We start from the raw sequence: 16,170 nt of genomic DNA on the forward strand, positions 1-16,170 counted from the left end.
CCCCCCCCCCCGCCTTCTTCTCATCATCAGTCCCACTCCACCCAGGCCTGTTCTCCCACTAGGCCTGCCTCCCAGGCTCTCTCTCTACCACCAGTTCATATCAGAGCATTTCCCCTAACTGCTTCCTTGTAATTGCAATGATCGCTGCCTTTCAGACCTGGGATCATTCAAAGCACAGATCAGTCCAAGCCCTCTCCAGCATCTTCCGCACACACCCTCTCTTGTTTCTGACTCCATTGCCCCTGCAGTCAGCACCTTATGTCATACACTTGTCTTCTTGATGTTTCCTGGGTGTTAGTTTTGTCTTACCGGGTAGAGTTTTCAGTCCTTCAGATAAGGGCCACATCTCTTCTCTCTCTCCTGTCTAGCCATAAGGCACACCAGACACATAGGAGATACTCATTCACGATGAATATCATATGTATATATATATATATATATGTATATATATATATATATGGAATGTCATTGAACAATGGCTTAGTGATAAAGTATTTTAAAGGACTGTATTATAGAATTCCCATCACTGAGTTATGCAAATTTAATGCCCCTAATAAATAAGTTTATATGGGCACATAACTATATCTCTAGTCAAAATATATAATGAGAAATATTTTAAATACATCAGTACTGTTGAACAGTTTGAAAAAGAACATTTGCCTTTTAACTCACATGTTCTCAAATCTCCTTTCTACCTCAGATCAAAGAACTTACTGTCACTTTCGATGCAGAACTCCATCTTCTGAGACATCAAAAGCTGAAGCTAGATACTAAGATGAAGTTATCTGACCTTCACCATGTCACGTTATTTCAAGAAATGCTTCTCCTCAAGAATTTTGAAAAACAGGAAAATATTCTTCAAGAGAGAGTGAATTCCTTAGACAAAGAGGAGCAAGACATGCAAGTAAGAGCAAGCCAGATCCTGACTGGCTGCGCTCCTTAAGTTAGGGAAGACCAATTTGATTCCCTAGAACCAATGTAAAGATCCAGGCACAACAGCCCATGTCTGCAATCCAAGTCTGGGAGGTGGGGAAAGGAGGGTCTTTGGATCTTGCTGGCCAGCCAGTCTAGCCAAGTTGGCAAGCTTCAGGTTCAATGAGACTTGGTGTCTCAGAAAAACAAGACGGAGAAGGCAGGTGAGATAGCTCAGTGAATAAAGGTACTTGCCAACAAGCCTGATGACCTGAGTTCAGCTCTTCAATTCATTCACTAGATTGGTGGTTCTCAACCTTCCTAATGCTGCAACCCTTAAATACAGTTCCTCAAGTTGTGGTGGCCCTCAACCATAAAATTATTTTTGTTACTATTTCACAACTGTAGTTTTGCCTCTGTTATGTATCATTAATAGAAATAATTTTGAAGATAGAGGTTTGCCAAAGGTGTTGTAACCCACAGGTTGAGAGCCAACTCTCCAAAGCTGTTTTCTTGACCATACATGCCCCGTGATACAGGCATGTGCACACACGTGCACACGCGTGCGCACACACACACACACACACACACATACACACACACACATACACACACACCCTCATGTGCAAGAGAGATGTTTAAAAGTAATAAAGTAGAAGATGATTAAGGAAGACAGAACTTCCATCTCTATCTTTTACATATGTGTGAGTACATGTGCCCCGGCAGACATATGAACATATACACTCACACAAAGTCTGGGAACTACATATGAGATAAAAACATATTTGCCTTTTTGTTACTAGCTTAATTTGGTTAATGTAATTATCTCCTGTTGCAACCATTTTTATGCAAGTGATATAGCTTTTTTGTAAGAACATTTCTATTTATTTGTTGACAATTTTATACACTCATATAATGTATCTTTAGCTCCTTCCTTCCAGTCTCCAGTCCTCCTCCTCCTCCTCCTCCTCTTCCTCCTCTTCCTCCTCCTCCTCCTCTCCTCATACCATCAGAGAATGGATAGCCTGCCAATGGCCACATCCACTGAAAGATTACTCAGCCTCCCTCAGTGTCCTTCCACTTCACATAACTCCTTTCCCAGAACTGGGACATCACGAGAATGTCCTTGTCCAAGATAAGAGTGTTGACTGCTTTGATTTTGCCCAGGTCTTAATCCAGCAGCTGCGAAGTCATGAGTGTAATGACGATGCCATGTCTAACAGACAGCATCTCACAGCACTCTTCTGACCCTCTGGTCTTACATTCCTTTTACCTCTCTTCTGCATTGTCCCCTAAACCTTGGGGCAGGGGTGGTATAGGTGTCCCATTCAGGCACTCAACTATCACCCATTCTTAGTCTTTTGACCAGGTATGATTCTTTGCATTAACAACTGTAAAAAATGAGCGTTCCTCTAACCAAGGCAGAGATCAGCACCATTCTATGAATATAATCACAGATATTTAGAAGTCAGTTTGATAATATGCCCACTTAGCAAAAGAACAGTAGTAGGTTCCTTTTAGGGTCTATACTCTACTCAGTTTTTGTCCAGGCTCATAATGCAAGAGACGGACCCTTTCCTGTGGAGCAGACCTCAGCTGTGGTCAGAAAGCAGGGGGACACACCTGTAAGTGTCATGTTGTTATTGCACCTGCTGGCACATACAGCCTGGATATTCTAGCACCATGTTATAGCACGTTGAGTAAGACTCTTGATAATTTGTTTCTCCCAGTGACTTGTACAACCCCTTCAGCACTTAGAGAGGTAGCTTTAAACAAACAAACAAACAAAAACCCAAATAAATAGGTACAGGCAATATTGTTATGGGGGCCAGCTAAAAGCAATGGCAGTGGCCTGTTTTGTTTTGGTAGTCTCTGGGGCCTTCCAGTCAAATAACTCATAAAGATATCCCACATCTGGCATGGATTTTCAGGCCTTAGGTTGATGTGTGTGATTTATTTGGTATTGACTTTTGGACAAGGTGAAAGATAAGGACTTAAGTTCATTTTTCTGCGTGTCCACTTGCCGATGATGCTGTCTCTTCTCCAATGTGTGATTTTGGTATTTGTGTCAAAATGAGGTGGCTATAATTATGTGGACTTGAATCTGGTCTTCTTTGCTGTTCTATTGATCCATGTGCCCAGTTTTTTGACAGTACTAAGCTGTGTTGTTGTTGTTTCAGGTTTCTGTTGTCGTTTTCCTCTATGATTCTAACTTGAAACATGACGTGGTGATCCCTCCAGCAGAATTATTTTTGCACCCAACTGCTTTGGCTGTCAGGAGAGAGTTCATACTTCCTATGATTTTTAAGATTTCTATTTCTGTGACGAATGTCATCAGAATTTTGTTTAGGATTGCATTGATCCGTAGATTGCTTTTTCGGAGTGAGAATGGGGATACACATACTGCTACCTACCTTGAAAAGAAAGGAAGATCAACCTGGGTAGAACAGCTGGGGAGGGGAAAGTTGGGATCTGTTAGGATCTACAGATCTCAGAGGTTGTTAACTTCTCTCGAAGATTATAATCATGAAGGAAAAAGATAAGCTGATAAGGATGATGGGAAGAGGGAAGAGCATAGGGTTAAGAAGGGGGTGGGAGGAGTACGAGTAAAGGAGAGAGATGAATGGGGCGCAGAGTCGAATTACTGACTACCGCTTCCGCTCCCTGACTACCGCTTCCACTCCCTTGGAGTCTCCCAGGGCCTCCAGTTACCTGTCCTGGGTATGGTGCTCGCTCTATTCCCAGGTGATTATGCAGGGAAGGGGTCAGGTTTCCAACGCTGTCACTCTGAGCAGTCCTTTTGGAGGCTCATGTCTGGTCACAGATGCTGCTCCTATCAGGGAGCAGCCCTTCACGAGTTGAATTGGAGACGTTAGTCATCTTCTGGGATGGGCGTTCAGAAATCCAGCTATGAATGCTGGCCCTGCGCCATGTTAGATGCACTGCTTCAGACCTGGGACTATGTTTCTCTTATAGGCACCATCTTATCTGACTGTCAGTAAAAATTCTAATCTGGCCAGGTGGTGGTGGTACATGGCTTTAATCCCAGTACTAAGGAGGCAGAGGTAATCGGATCTGTGTGAGTTCAAGACCAGCCTGGTCTACAGAGGAAGTTCCAGGGCTACACAGAGAAGCCCTGACTCAAAAAACAAGCAAACAAACAAACAAACAAACACAACAAAACCAAACTAAACCAACCCAAAATTCCAATTTGTTTAATTTTGATTTTTTTTTTTGTTGACAAAGGTCAACATTCCAAAGATACTGAACTTGAGTGATAATTTTAAAGAATGTAAATTTAATCAAATAAACAGTTCTAGAAACATCAGAAATAGATTTCTATTAAGAAGCTCAAAGATACCTGTAGACTCTAGCTTTGCATTGGAACGGGCATTGCACTCTGAAGCCAGCTTGTTAGAAATGTTATGTATCTTATGTTCCTCCCTCCCTCCCTCTAGTGGAAAATAAACGAAACTCTTAAGGAGATGGAAGAGAAAAAGAATGAAATCACCAAACTCCAAGAACAGGAAAAGGCGCTCTACGCTGGCTTCCAGGCAGCCCTGGGAGAAAACAATAAGTTTGCCAACTTCCTCATGAAGGTCCTGAAGAAGAAGATCAAACGGGTGAAGAAGAAGGAAGTTGAGGGAGACGCAGGTTTGTGTTCTTCCCTCACTTGCTACTCCATTTTTTTTTTTTTTTTTGAGACAAGGTTTCTCTGTATAGCCCTGGCTGTCCTGGAACTCACTCTGTAGACCAGGCTGGCCTCGAACTCAGAAATCCCTGCTACTCCATTTCTTCTCATCAGCACTAACAAGAGATGGAAGGAACTGAGCTTTCTGTCTGGTGCAGTTCTCACCTACTTACTGCACAGGCAGCATAGACGTACCGTAGGGATTAAAGAGCAGGGCTGTAAGCTGATAGGATGTGTTTGAAGAACTGGAGTTTGAGTCCATTTGTGTGGTGTGTGTGTGTACGTGCGTGTGTGCGCTTATATATCTATACTCAAATGCGGTGCATGTATGTGCGTGTATGGATGTGTATGTGTGTGTGCATGTATATGTGTGTACTTGAGTGTGTGGTTTGTGGTGGATGCATTTGTGTACATATGTGTGTGTATGTGCATGCATGTGTACGAGTGTGTACATGTGTGTGCATGCATATGTGTGTAGTTGAGTCTGTGGTTTGTAGTGGATACATGTGTGTATGTGTGTGTGTGTGTGTGTGTGTGTGTGTGTGTGTGTGTATGTGCCTGTCTGTGTGTTAGGTATGAACCAATACAGGAAAGTTTAGGTGAAATGCCTGTCTTCAACTTTTGTATGTGTTTAAGTAAGATTGTTAAGCTTGACCTGCTGTCTTGGTATGGCGTTTTGAGAGTTCCCTGTGTTCCTTTGTGTGCTACGTGGTTCCCAACTTTTTTCCATCTGTAACTTTGCACCTGGAGCATTTGCTGAGGATGTTGTCTTGTTCCTTTGAATTGCCTATGACCTTTTGAATCATGTGTCACAGTTGTCTGCATCTACGTGTGTGGATCTCGCTTTGGGTTTTCTGTTTTGTTACAGTGACCTACCCCCTTTGTTTTTGTGGTTGCCCAGTAAGTACTGAAATCAGGTACACCACTTCCTCCCAAGCAAGTCTTCCTTCTCAAAGTGGCTTCAGCTATTCTAGCTCCTTAATCATTTCATATTTTAGAATAATGTTTATATCTACAAAGAAATCTTGTTGGACTCTTTACCACATTTGTGTTTAACCGGTTTATCAGTTTGGCTCTGCATGTCTCAGGGCAGGCCTTGCATGCTTGCCTATTAATTACATGTTATATGTCCACACACAGCCCAGGCTCCTGTTTTGTCAGACTTGCACCTGTATAGTTTACTGATTTGAGTGAATGTACGTGGGACCACGTTTGTTCTCTGTGTCTTCAAGCTTACTGCTAGCATCTAGGAGTATGACTGGTTTGATATACCTGTTTGCCCCATGTTCCATGGACTTGCTTCTTCATGCCAGAAGGTTTGGGTAGATTCTATGGAAATTTCTGGTAGGAATTTCATCGATATACATATTACCTGTTTCTGTCCTTTGTGGCTCAGTCATCCAGGATTACACTGAAAGGGGTGGGGGTGGGGGAAGAGAGGGGAAAGGCTGAAGCCCTTGCCTTGCTTGCAGCCCTAGAGGGAAAGCATTCAGTCTTTGCCAGTAAGTGTCTTATTACCTTTAGGAGCAGGTTAAATGGGCTTCCTCAATTTTGTGAGTTCTCATCACAAATCCACAGGCATTTCTGCATGCGGATTCTCATTTCCTTTGTATGAATACCCAGGAGTGAATACTGGGTCACATGACAGTTTTTGAGGAAAGTCCATACAGTTTCCCCTCAAAGTTGTCATGCTAATGTGCATCCCTATGAATAGTGTATATTGTGGATAATGTATATAGTGTATACAGTGCATTCCTCTATCTCCACATCTTCACTATATATTATACATGTATATGTGTACATATATAATATATGTATATATCTTACTCCAATAGAATGGTCAATATATATATGTAGATAAATACATACATATATATGTGTGTATATATATGCCATTCTATTGGAGAAAGATAGAATCTCTTTGTATATGTAAGTGTCACAATATGTGGGGTACACTCTATGTTACTCCTATACAGTGGGAGCAGTACCCTATCAGATAATGAGGATTTCCACGAACATTGTTAACACTGGCTCTGTGACATAATATCTGACAGAATCAGTTGAGGAGCAAAGAGTTTATTTCTGGGATATAGTACTTAATGGCAGGGGAGCCACCACAGGAGGACTGTGAGATAGGAAGTCACACTGGGGCCACAGTCAAGGAAAAGAAAGAGGAGAGAATTGGTCCCTTTCTCTTATTTTCTTTCTTGCTCAGCCTGGGACCCCAGCCCATGGGAGGGTGCCTCCTAATTCAGGTGAGTCTTTCTAAGTTGAAGCTTTCTGGAGATCTACTCAGACACCCCCAAAGGTGTATGTCTCAGGTGAGCTCAAATCCACGCAAGTTGATAATGGCGGTAACTAACCATCACAACTCTGTGGCTGACAGCGGTGCTGATTTTGGTTGCTCTGGTCATGGTGAAGAGCCTACAATCGTCGCCTTCTGGTGGGACACCAGTGGGTACCTAGATACTTCATAGGAAGAGGCAGAGGCTAGAAGCACGGCTTTCCCTTGCCAATAGTTAGTTTTAATTGTCAGCTTGGTTCAACCTCACATCACCTGGGAAGAGGTTGCCATGGAAGGATTGTCTAGATTAGACTGGTCTCTGGAATTTATTTTGATTGTGTTCATTGAGATGGGAAGACCTGTCTGTCATGGGCGGCACCATTTCCTAGGATGGGGATTCTGAACAGTGTAACAGTGAAGAAAGTGAGCTGAGCACAAGTAATCATGCATGAGTTCACTGCTTTCTGCCCTTACTGTGGGTTTAGTCACATGACTAACTCAAGCCATGCTCCTTCAGTTCTCTGCCATGAAGGACTGCTGCCTGGAACTGTGAGCCAAATAAGCCCTTTCTCCCTTAAATTACTTTTGCCAGGAAATTTTATTGCGGCGGCAGAAAAGAAATGAATACACTCTCTAGGAGACTCTCTTGCCAGTCCGACACAGTGCAGTTACCATTGATGACATTGACCTGAATAGGTCTGGTGTTAGCAGCCATTGTGTTTTCCTACCCTTTTGTGGTGATATCTTCTGGGAGGTGGGTCTTCAGACTTCCCTACAGAGCCTGCCGTAGACTAGATTGTCACCTGGGGTAGTCTGTTGTCCCTATTATTAAAGTAGAAATATGTACCATCCAGTCTTCATTGCCACTGAAGAAAAATGAGTCCTCCTTGTTGCTGCTGTGTGTGGAAATGAGTTCTAGTGCTACTACTGGCAAAATGGTGGAGGTGGACTTGGGACCTATGGCCAGGAGTGAAAGCCCCGACTCTCCTCTAGGCATCTTCTTGGTGCTGCAAGATGGGAGAGGTGCAGGCTACCCATGCAATCTTTTTGTTGGTTGAGACAGAGTTTCTCTATTTAGCCCTGGATGCCCTGGAACTAACAACAAGGCTGGCCTCAAACTTGAATTCTGCCTGCCTCTGCCTCCCATATATTGGTATTAAAGGCACGGGCCACCACACCTGTCCAAACCATGTGATCTTTACAGCAGCTGCCTTGGTGTCGGTGGCAGTTTAAGAGTTGTTTATAAGCTAGCTGTGGTGAATGTCCCAAATCCCCTACTCTGCCTTCCTTTGATACCATCCTAGTTGGAACATTAAGAGGCTTCATTGCAGCATCGTGAGGGCACATATTTAGGCTCCTCCTTTAGCTTTGATCATGTGGTTGGAGGTGACTACGGTTTTTCCTTTAGTATTTGATTGCAATAGTATTATCTGGTTCTGATTTCATAGGTTGCCCTGTTTCTAATCTCCTGGTAAGTGAGAGTAAGCATTTGTTGGACTTATCTACGTCTGTTGCATCAGTTGGTGTATCTAGTGTGCCAAGTCATTCACCTCCATGTCTGACATGTACGACCCAGAGAACTCACTATAGCATTGTTTTTCAGATTCCGAGGCACTTCATTTTTTGCTTGCTTCTCTCAGAATCTTACATTTGTTCTCAGAATCTTACATTTGTTTAATACACAATGCTTAGCCATATTTACTGGGAGAATTGGGGAGAAAGTGGGTCTCATTCCTTTTCAGAAAGCAGTTATTTTTGAAAGACCCCCGGAACTGGGGAGATCCTTACTCAAGTCTCGGGATGACACGACCACCCAATGACTCACAAGAGACCGAACTTGCTGCAATCACATGAGGTTTATTGGGGATACCGGTACTGGGGTCGATCTCGTGACCATGCTGGCCAGAGTTCGACGCCGGACACAAGAAGTGTGGGATATTTAAGGGAACATCCAAAGGCTGGGGGTGGGGAGAGGGTTACCAAGGAAATCAGAACGTGAAAACAGTGGAAAATTTCAGAGGGACCTGAACCCAAGGTATTCAGTTAGGGAGGGCAACACATTCATTCTAGGAATGCAATCTTCATCTACTGGTCAACAGGGTGGAGAGTCTCATAAACCACTAGACCTTCATTCTTAGTTCCGCTCTCATAGTGGATCATTCAGGAGGGGCAGGTATCAGGAACCAGAGCCCTGAGGCTCTCAGTTCCTAGAACTGGCTATTTTATATTTCTGGCTGGCTACATTGGCCCTCTATGTCCTTTTAGGTAAAGGTTATACACCATACATTTGTATTAAATGCCCTTATTTTAAATTCTAAGATTCTCCAGCCTTTCAGTTTACGTAAAGATACTTAAGAGTTAAAATGTTTCTGATCTGTCTTATATGCTGGTGCAAGTTGCTTAAAGTAATTTTCAGACAGATTTTAGATTTTAGAAATGTACAAAAAGCCTGGAGCAGAAATCTAGGCTTGTAAGCCTGGTTACCCAGGTGGCTAAAATGGGTACAAGTTTGATCTATTGGACAATTTAGCAGTGCTCTGCTTCAAAGAAATTCACTATAATAAAATTTAAATTAAAAGAGGGATAGGATAAAAGCTTGAGGCAGAGTGAATGTGGAAGGTCATAGTTAAATTAGTGAATGAAAAAATAAATCTTAAAAGTAGAAGGTCTGTCTCTTGTGTTTAATCTGACATTCTATAACACAAGAATCACGAACTTATGATGTGTGGAGCATGGATGTTTCCAAGGTATTTTAAGAGCAGAATGGGGCATGTTGAAGGAGTCTATAATCTTACCTTGGGGGATGATATTCACACATTTGTATATTTTATAAAAATGCCATATACAACATAATAATGAAAAGTTACTCATGATTCTTGCTAAAGAGCAGTTACATAACTATCCAAGTGGCTGCCAAAATGACATTTTGGGGTAGGAAAATAGAATTCAACTCTAGATGCAAGAATAAATGATAGCTTATAACAGAATAGCAAGAGACTGGCCAGTAGATGGGAATCACTAAGGAATATGGTAATGCTTTCGTAAAATCTAACAGAATGTTTACTGAAGGCAGACCAGAGTGATAAGATATTAGGGGAAGGGGAGACTGGAGGATTTTGTCAGCTGGGGAGAGGGCAGATTCACTACCATAGCAGCACTCTTGCTATGACTGGATTCAACGAGCAAGGACAGGACACATGATCTGTGCCTTGAATGGTTTTAAGCTCTTCCCCTTGTGTCTTTTTCCTGAGTGGTTGACTGATAGGGGACCCTGTATTTGGTGCTTAAGATCTGTTCTCCTAATATGATCATCTTCTCGCCTTAGACGAGGATGAAGAGAGCGAGGAGTCCAGTGAAGAGGAGTCCAGCCTGGAGAGTGACGAGGACGCGTCCGGATCTGAAGATGATGTTTTCGATGATTCTATCTGCCCGACGAGTAAGTTGCGCAAAGCCCCGTGTTCTCTGCGTAGCGGGAATGTGGGCTATCCACACCGAGATGGCACTCCTCTGTTTGTCAGCTCTCTGGTAATAACATTTAAGAAGTGAATAGTATTAAATGTATGAAGTAAAGCCTATGAGCACATTGGGAGGGATTTTTGGGAAAATTATCATTGTTATTATCCAGTCCTTTAAACAGTTACAGGTTTTATTAATAAAAAAAATCAATCTATGGAAACCAACCGCTGATTCAGAAATATTATGAACAATGTAGTCAATTTTAAGTTTAATTGTATAGGTAAAAGGCAAATTTTACTTTACACACACACACACACACACACACACACACACACACACACATTACAATGTTTTCTTTTTGACAAACTCACTCAAAATTTTTTATTTCAAATCTGTAAGGACAATCCATACCGGCTTCCTGGAAATTGTTGGTAATTTTTTTTTTAAACTAGTGAAACTATCCCAGAGCCATTAGGACAACATGCTTATAGTCTTTGTAACTCAATATTTCAGTGGAGAAACTCCATCCCATTTGGTTTATAAGTAGCTTTAATTTTGACTCTTGTAATATTTTTAAAATTATATGTATGTGTATTTGAATGACAGTGTCCATAGAGTCCAAAGGCGGAGGATCCACCAAGAACTAGAAACACATGTGGTTGTGAGATTTCTGACAGAGGTATTAGTGACCGAATTCAGGTCCTCTGCAAAAGCATTTATGAGCTCCTAATCACTGAGACATCCCTCCAGCCCAAAGACAAGAGTTTTATCTAAAAATTCACAGTATTTATGAGTAGAATAAAACCTTATAATTCACCGTGTTACAATACAGTGGGATTAAAGGCCTTGAACACCACACAGCCAGTCTAATGGCTGAGCTCAGTTGAAACTAGGGATCCTAAATCCTACTTGGCTATCCTATTTTGTGGTTGGGGAAGAGGGTAAAACTTAAGTTCTATTTATTTATTTATTTATGTATTTATTTATTTATTTATTTAGATATTTTCTTTATTTACATGCCATATGATATCTCCTTTCTCAGTTTCCTGTCCAAAAAAAAAAAATAAATAAAATAAAATAAAAATAAACAAAAACAAACACCTGTTCCTTCCCCCCGCCCCCTCTCACCACCCCACCCTCTCCTGCTTACTGGCCCTGGCATTCCCCTACACTGGGGCATAGAGCCTTCGCAGGGCCAAGGACCTCTCCTCCCATTGATGACCGACTTGGCCATCTTCTGCTATACATATGCTGCTGGAGCCATTAGTTCCACCATGTGTACTCTTTGGTTGGTGGTTTAGTCCCTGGGAGCTCTGAGGGTACTAGTTAGTTCAAATTGTTGTTCATCCTAAGGGGCTGCAAACATTTCATCTCCTTGGGTCCTTTCTCTAGCTCCTTCATTGGGGACCCAATGCTCAGTCCAATGGATGGCTGTGAGACTCTACTTCTGTATTATTTGTGTACTGTCAGAGCCTCTCAGGAGACAGCTATATCAGGCTCCTGTCAGCCAGCACTTGCTGGCATCAACAATAGTGTCTGGATTTGATGATTGAATATGGGAAGGAGTCCCAGGTGGAACAGTCTCTGGATTGTCCTTCCTTCAGTCTCTGCTCCATAGTTAGTCTCTACAACTCCTTCCATGGGTATTTTGTTCCCCCTTCTTCTTGAGTTTCTTGTGGTTTGTGGAATACTTTATGTATTCCGATCTTCTAGGCTAATATCCACTTATCAGAGAGTGTATACCATGTGTGTTCTTTTGTGATTGGGTTACCTCACTCAGGATGATATTCTGCAGATCCATCCATTTCCCTAAGAATTTCATAAATTCATTGTTGTTAATAGCTAAGTAGTACTCCATTGTGTAGATATACCACATTTTCTGTATCCATTCCTCTGTTTAGGGACATCTGGGTTGTTTACAGTTTCTGGCTATTATAAATAAGGCTGTTTTGAACATAGTGGAGCATCTTCTGGGTATATGCCCAGGAGTGGTATAGCTGGGTCCTCTGGTAGTACTATGTCCAATTTCTGGAGGAACCACCAAACTGATTTCCAGAGTGGTTGTACCAGCTTGCAATCCCACCAGCAATGAAGGAATAAAACTTAAGTTCTTATTCATGCTAGGCTAACATTCTGCCACTGCACTATATTCCCAGCAATTAGGTCTTTGTGGCTGAGTCTTAACTATGTAGCTTAGCCAGGCCTTAAACTTCTAGCCCTTCCTTCTCCATCTCCCTATCGCTAGGATTGCAGATATGTGCTACCTACACAGTTCTGTTTCAATATTCTAATTTAACATCTTGATCTATTCTTCAGTGTATAAATGTGGCATTAGTGTAACACTGCTGTGGGCCGGCCAGTCTGGGCCTCCCTCAACCGGAGGGAGAACAGGGTCCTAGTCAGGTCGACAAGGCATAGGCGAAGAAATGATGGCAGAGACGACACATGGAAGTGCAGGATCTGAATGTATTTCTCAAAAATGGCATCAGATTTTTACAGTCATTATAAAAGAGAAATGAAAAATCTGGCAGCTCAGCAGTTGAGGTACATCTGAGACTACCTGACACACACTGGGTCTAAAGCAGCCACCTCTTCTGGACAGGTGCTGCACCACCACTCCCCCCACCAACCCCTGGGCCTGAGCACTCTGGGCCTGGGAGGCTGCGGACCGCACGAGGACCGCTGTCTCAAATGCTTGAAATCTCCAATCTGAATGTGTGAATCCTCTTGCACAAAGTGAAAACCAGGCTTATATAGTATACAGAAAACAGAGCAAATGGCAAAAGTCATGTAGGCAGGTGGGGGCCACATCAAGGTCAGTAAGATCAGACAGCAAAACAGAAGTCACGTAGGCAAGTGACAGTCACATCAAGGTCGGTAAGATCAGGCATCCAGGTGCAAAGCAGAAGAGCAGTGGTGCCCTTCCTCTGGGGCTATCTTGGCAGCCCCAAGCTAATTCTCTGGGTCTGTTGGAGGCAAGCACCAGTAAGTTCCAATCTAACAGTTCCTGAGAATGCCCTTAAGTGAGGGAAGCCCTTCAATTACTCTCTGGTATGTAAAGCAATTCTGTCTCCTGTGGGACTGCTCTGAGAATTCTAACTATGTTTACAATTAGCAATAGTGCCTGACCTCTACTCCTAACTCTGAGGACAACCTGTCTGATAAGGCAGCTTCCTTGTGAGAAATTCCAAGCTAATGGCAGCTTGGTAATAAATTAGGATATACTGGAATGCTGTGCTGGCCAAGGAACAATGTTTAATCTTAGTTTTAACTATTTATGAATCATTTCTTGGGGCACCTTTATGCCTGAATAAGAAGGCATGTTGAGTATTGGAAAGACTAATCTGGAACATGTCTGAGTTAGGAGATGCCAGCAATTGACTGAATACCCAGGAGACAAACTCCCTTTGAAGTCGTACGCCTCTGGTCAATGATCAGGCCTTCAAGCCTGACACTGCAGACTTTATTGGAGTAGATGAGTGGGCATGGCATAACAGCTCAAATAAAAGCATGCACCTGAAGCCCATTGAATCCCATGCAGATTATACCCTATCACCTCCCTTAAGGATGGTTTTTCTCCTTCATTATAGACTGTTCTATAAAATAAGAACAACTGGGGCCTCAGAGATGGCTCATTAAGTAAAATGCTTGCCAAAGAAGTGTGAGGACCTGAGTTTGGGTCCCCAAAACCCACATGAAGCTGTGCAGGGTAGCAAAAACATGAGAACCCCAAAGTCTCAAAGGCTAATTAGCCTAGTGAATTTACAAGCAAACAAGGTGGAAGGCATTATTGTGTGACAAACCTTTTCCTGTGGAGATACAATACACATGTCTACTCACCTCAGATAGGGAACCTACACCAGACATAAGTTTGGATACCACCATAGTCCAATTTAGTGAACCAATGAGTTTTATTGGAATATGGGTGAGGGGGTTACTTACAGGAACAGAAATTACTCCAAGACAGCTACAGCACCAAGGCCCACCCCAGCATGAGTGACAACTCACAAAACCTAGGAACTTGGGGCACACTGCACAGCCGGCAGGCAGCTCGACAGATTGGAGAGTGTTTCTTTCAAGCGACTGGTCTAAACCTCCCCCATGTAGCTCAGCCGGCTTCTGCTTCTTCCAGACCAATGGGCCTGGCTTCAGTCTTCTTTGCATCTTGGCTTGTCTGAGAGTCTGCTGTGCAGCTCAACTTCTGTGCTCTGGCAGGGAGGGATTTAGTGAATCTTATCAGTTTCAGGGACTTCTTGACACTATCTGGAGTTGTTTCTCTGTAGGGTAGACTATTTCCGTCTTGGACAACAGACAATGACTCTGAGATTGGTCTCTGATCTACACACACACACACACACACACACACACACACACACACACACACACGTAGACACTGTTCACTTTGTTTTTATAAGAAGGACAATGATTTGTCCTTTGCAGAGTCTGGTGTGGGTCTGTGCATAGCTGATATTGATCCTGGATCTCCAATGTTTCTTGTACCACTCCATTCATTCCCTGTCAAACAGGACTGCCTTCTTACTTTAACTCTCCTTTTAGATTGTGATGTAAGTCTGTTTGAACTGGCCCTCCAACTCCGAGAGAAAAGACTGGACATTGAAGAAGCCTTGGTTGAAGAAAAGAAAATTGTTGATAACCTGAAAAAAGAATATGATACATTCTCCAAAAAGGTATGGTGGTCTACCTACGTGTCTCCTATCATACTAGCTACCCACACTCCTATTTCATAGGCGTGGCATTGCTAGAACTTCTCAGAGACGTTATCCACAGAAGTTCTCAGCAAAGGTCATCAACATCTGTGGAAAGGAAAATTGTCGGCTCAGGATACCCCAAGGCCAAGTTCTCCAGCCCAGATGAGATCTATTTACCCCAGAAGGCCAAATCAGAGACAAAGACAGGAGCTAGAGGATGAGGGAGGAGGAGAAGGGAAGAGGGAAGGGGAGGTGTATTTTCCCCTGGGACAAAGGACTGCTCTGGAGAGGAGACAGAGGCACATAGGAAAAGCACGGTTTGTAAAAGTAAAATGGTAAATCCTGTGTTTGGATGAGGTGTTTAATTTTAATCAGACATGTTAATCAGGTGAGTCAAAGGGGCCTTTTCATTGGTGGACTTGAATACTTTGATAGTTGGTCCTTGGTAGTCAACCTCAAGTGAAGGAAGTGGCCAAAGAAGGGAATAGACCTTGGATGCTAACTTTAGGAATGTAATCTTATGGTTTTGTTTTGTTTTGTTTTAGCAAAGCAGAGGGGATGGGGAGAGGGGCCAGGCCAGCCAAAGCCATGCTCGCCACACTGGAGCTGGCCAGAGTCCCTTGAGCCTTCCCTGTGGATCACAAGCTCTGTAGTGAGCAGGCTGTGACTCTCTGGATGACTGCTTTTTTTTTTTTTTTTATGCCACTCATTTGTATCCCAACTTTTTGAGGAAATAATTCTATGAGCAAATAGCATAGCACATATTATATAATAAATGTGTATGGATGTATAAATAACACTCAGTAAATACTAGGTTAGTGTGTTAGTTATGAAGCCTTCTTAGAAATGAGATGAAGATAAGCGGTTAGAGGAACTTTGTTTTCCCTCCGGCCTCTGTCTTCTGTGGCCGATGCATTGTGTGTTGGAGGCTACAAAGCAAAGCTGCCATCTCCTCTCCCTTTTGACTTTCTAAAACAGAAAGTCTTGTTTAGATCTTGTTTAGAGCAGTGCCATTCAACTTGATTCACATTTAGAATTTTTTTTTTTTGGTGGATTTGATTGTTTGTTGGGCTTTATTTTGTTTTTCAAAACAAGGTTTGTCTGTGTAACCCTGGCTG

At 42.7% G+C, this 16,170-nt stretch overlaps 1 protein-coding gene across 3 annotated transcripts in view; it reads left to right on the plus strand.

The window, feature by feature from the left end:
• Positions 1–16,170, plus strand: part of Cfap44 (cilia and flagella associated protein 44) — a 110,345-nt gene that overhangs the window by 85,303 nt on the left and 8,872 nt on the right. For all 3 annotated transcript variants that reach the window (XM_031363964.1, XM_031363965.1, XM_031363966.1), the window contains 4 exons: positions 701–904; positions 4,371–4,566; positions 10,213–10,323; positions 14,901–15,031. In XM_031363964.1, the coding sequence (XP_031219824.1) occupies positions 701–904; positions 4,371–4,566; positions 10,213–10,323; positions 14,901–15,031 (642 nt within the window). The remainder of the gene's footprint in view (positions 1–700; positions 905–4,370; positions 4,567–10,212; positions 10,324–14,900; positions 15,032–16,170) is intronic.

This window comes from Mastomys coucha, unplaced genomic scaffold (genome assembly GCF_008632895.1).
Source record: "Mastomys coucha isolate ucsf_1 unplaced genomic scaffold, UCSF_Mcou_1 pScaffold12, whole genome shotgun sequence".
NCBI lineage: Eukaryota > Metazoa > Chordata > Mammalia > Rodentia > Muridae > Mastomys > Mastomys coucha.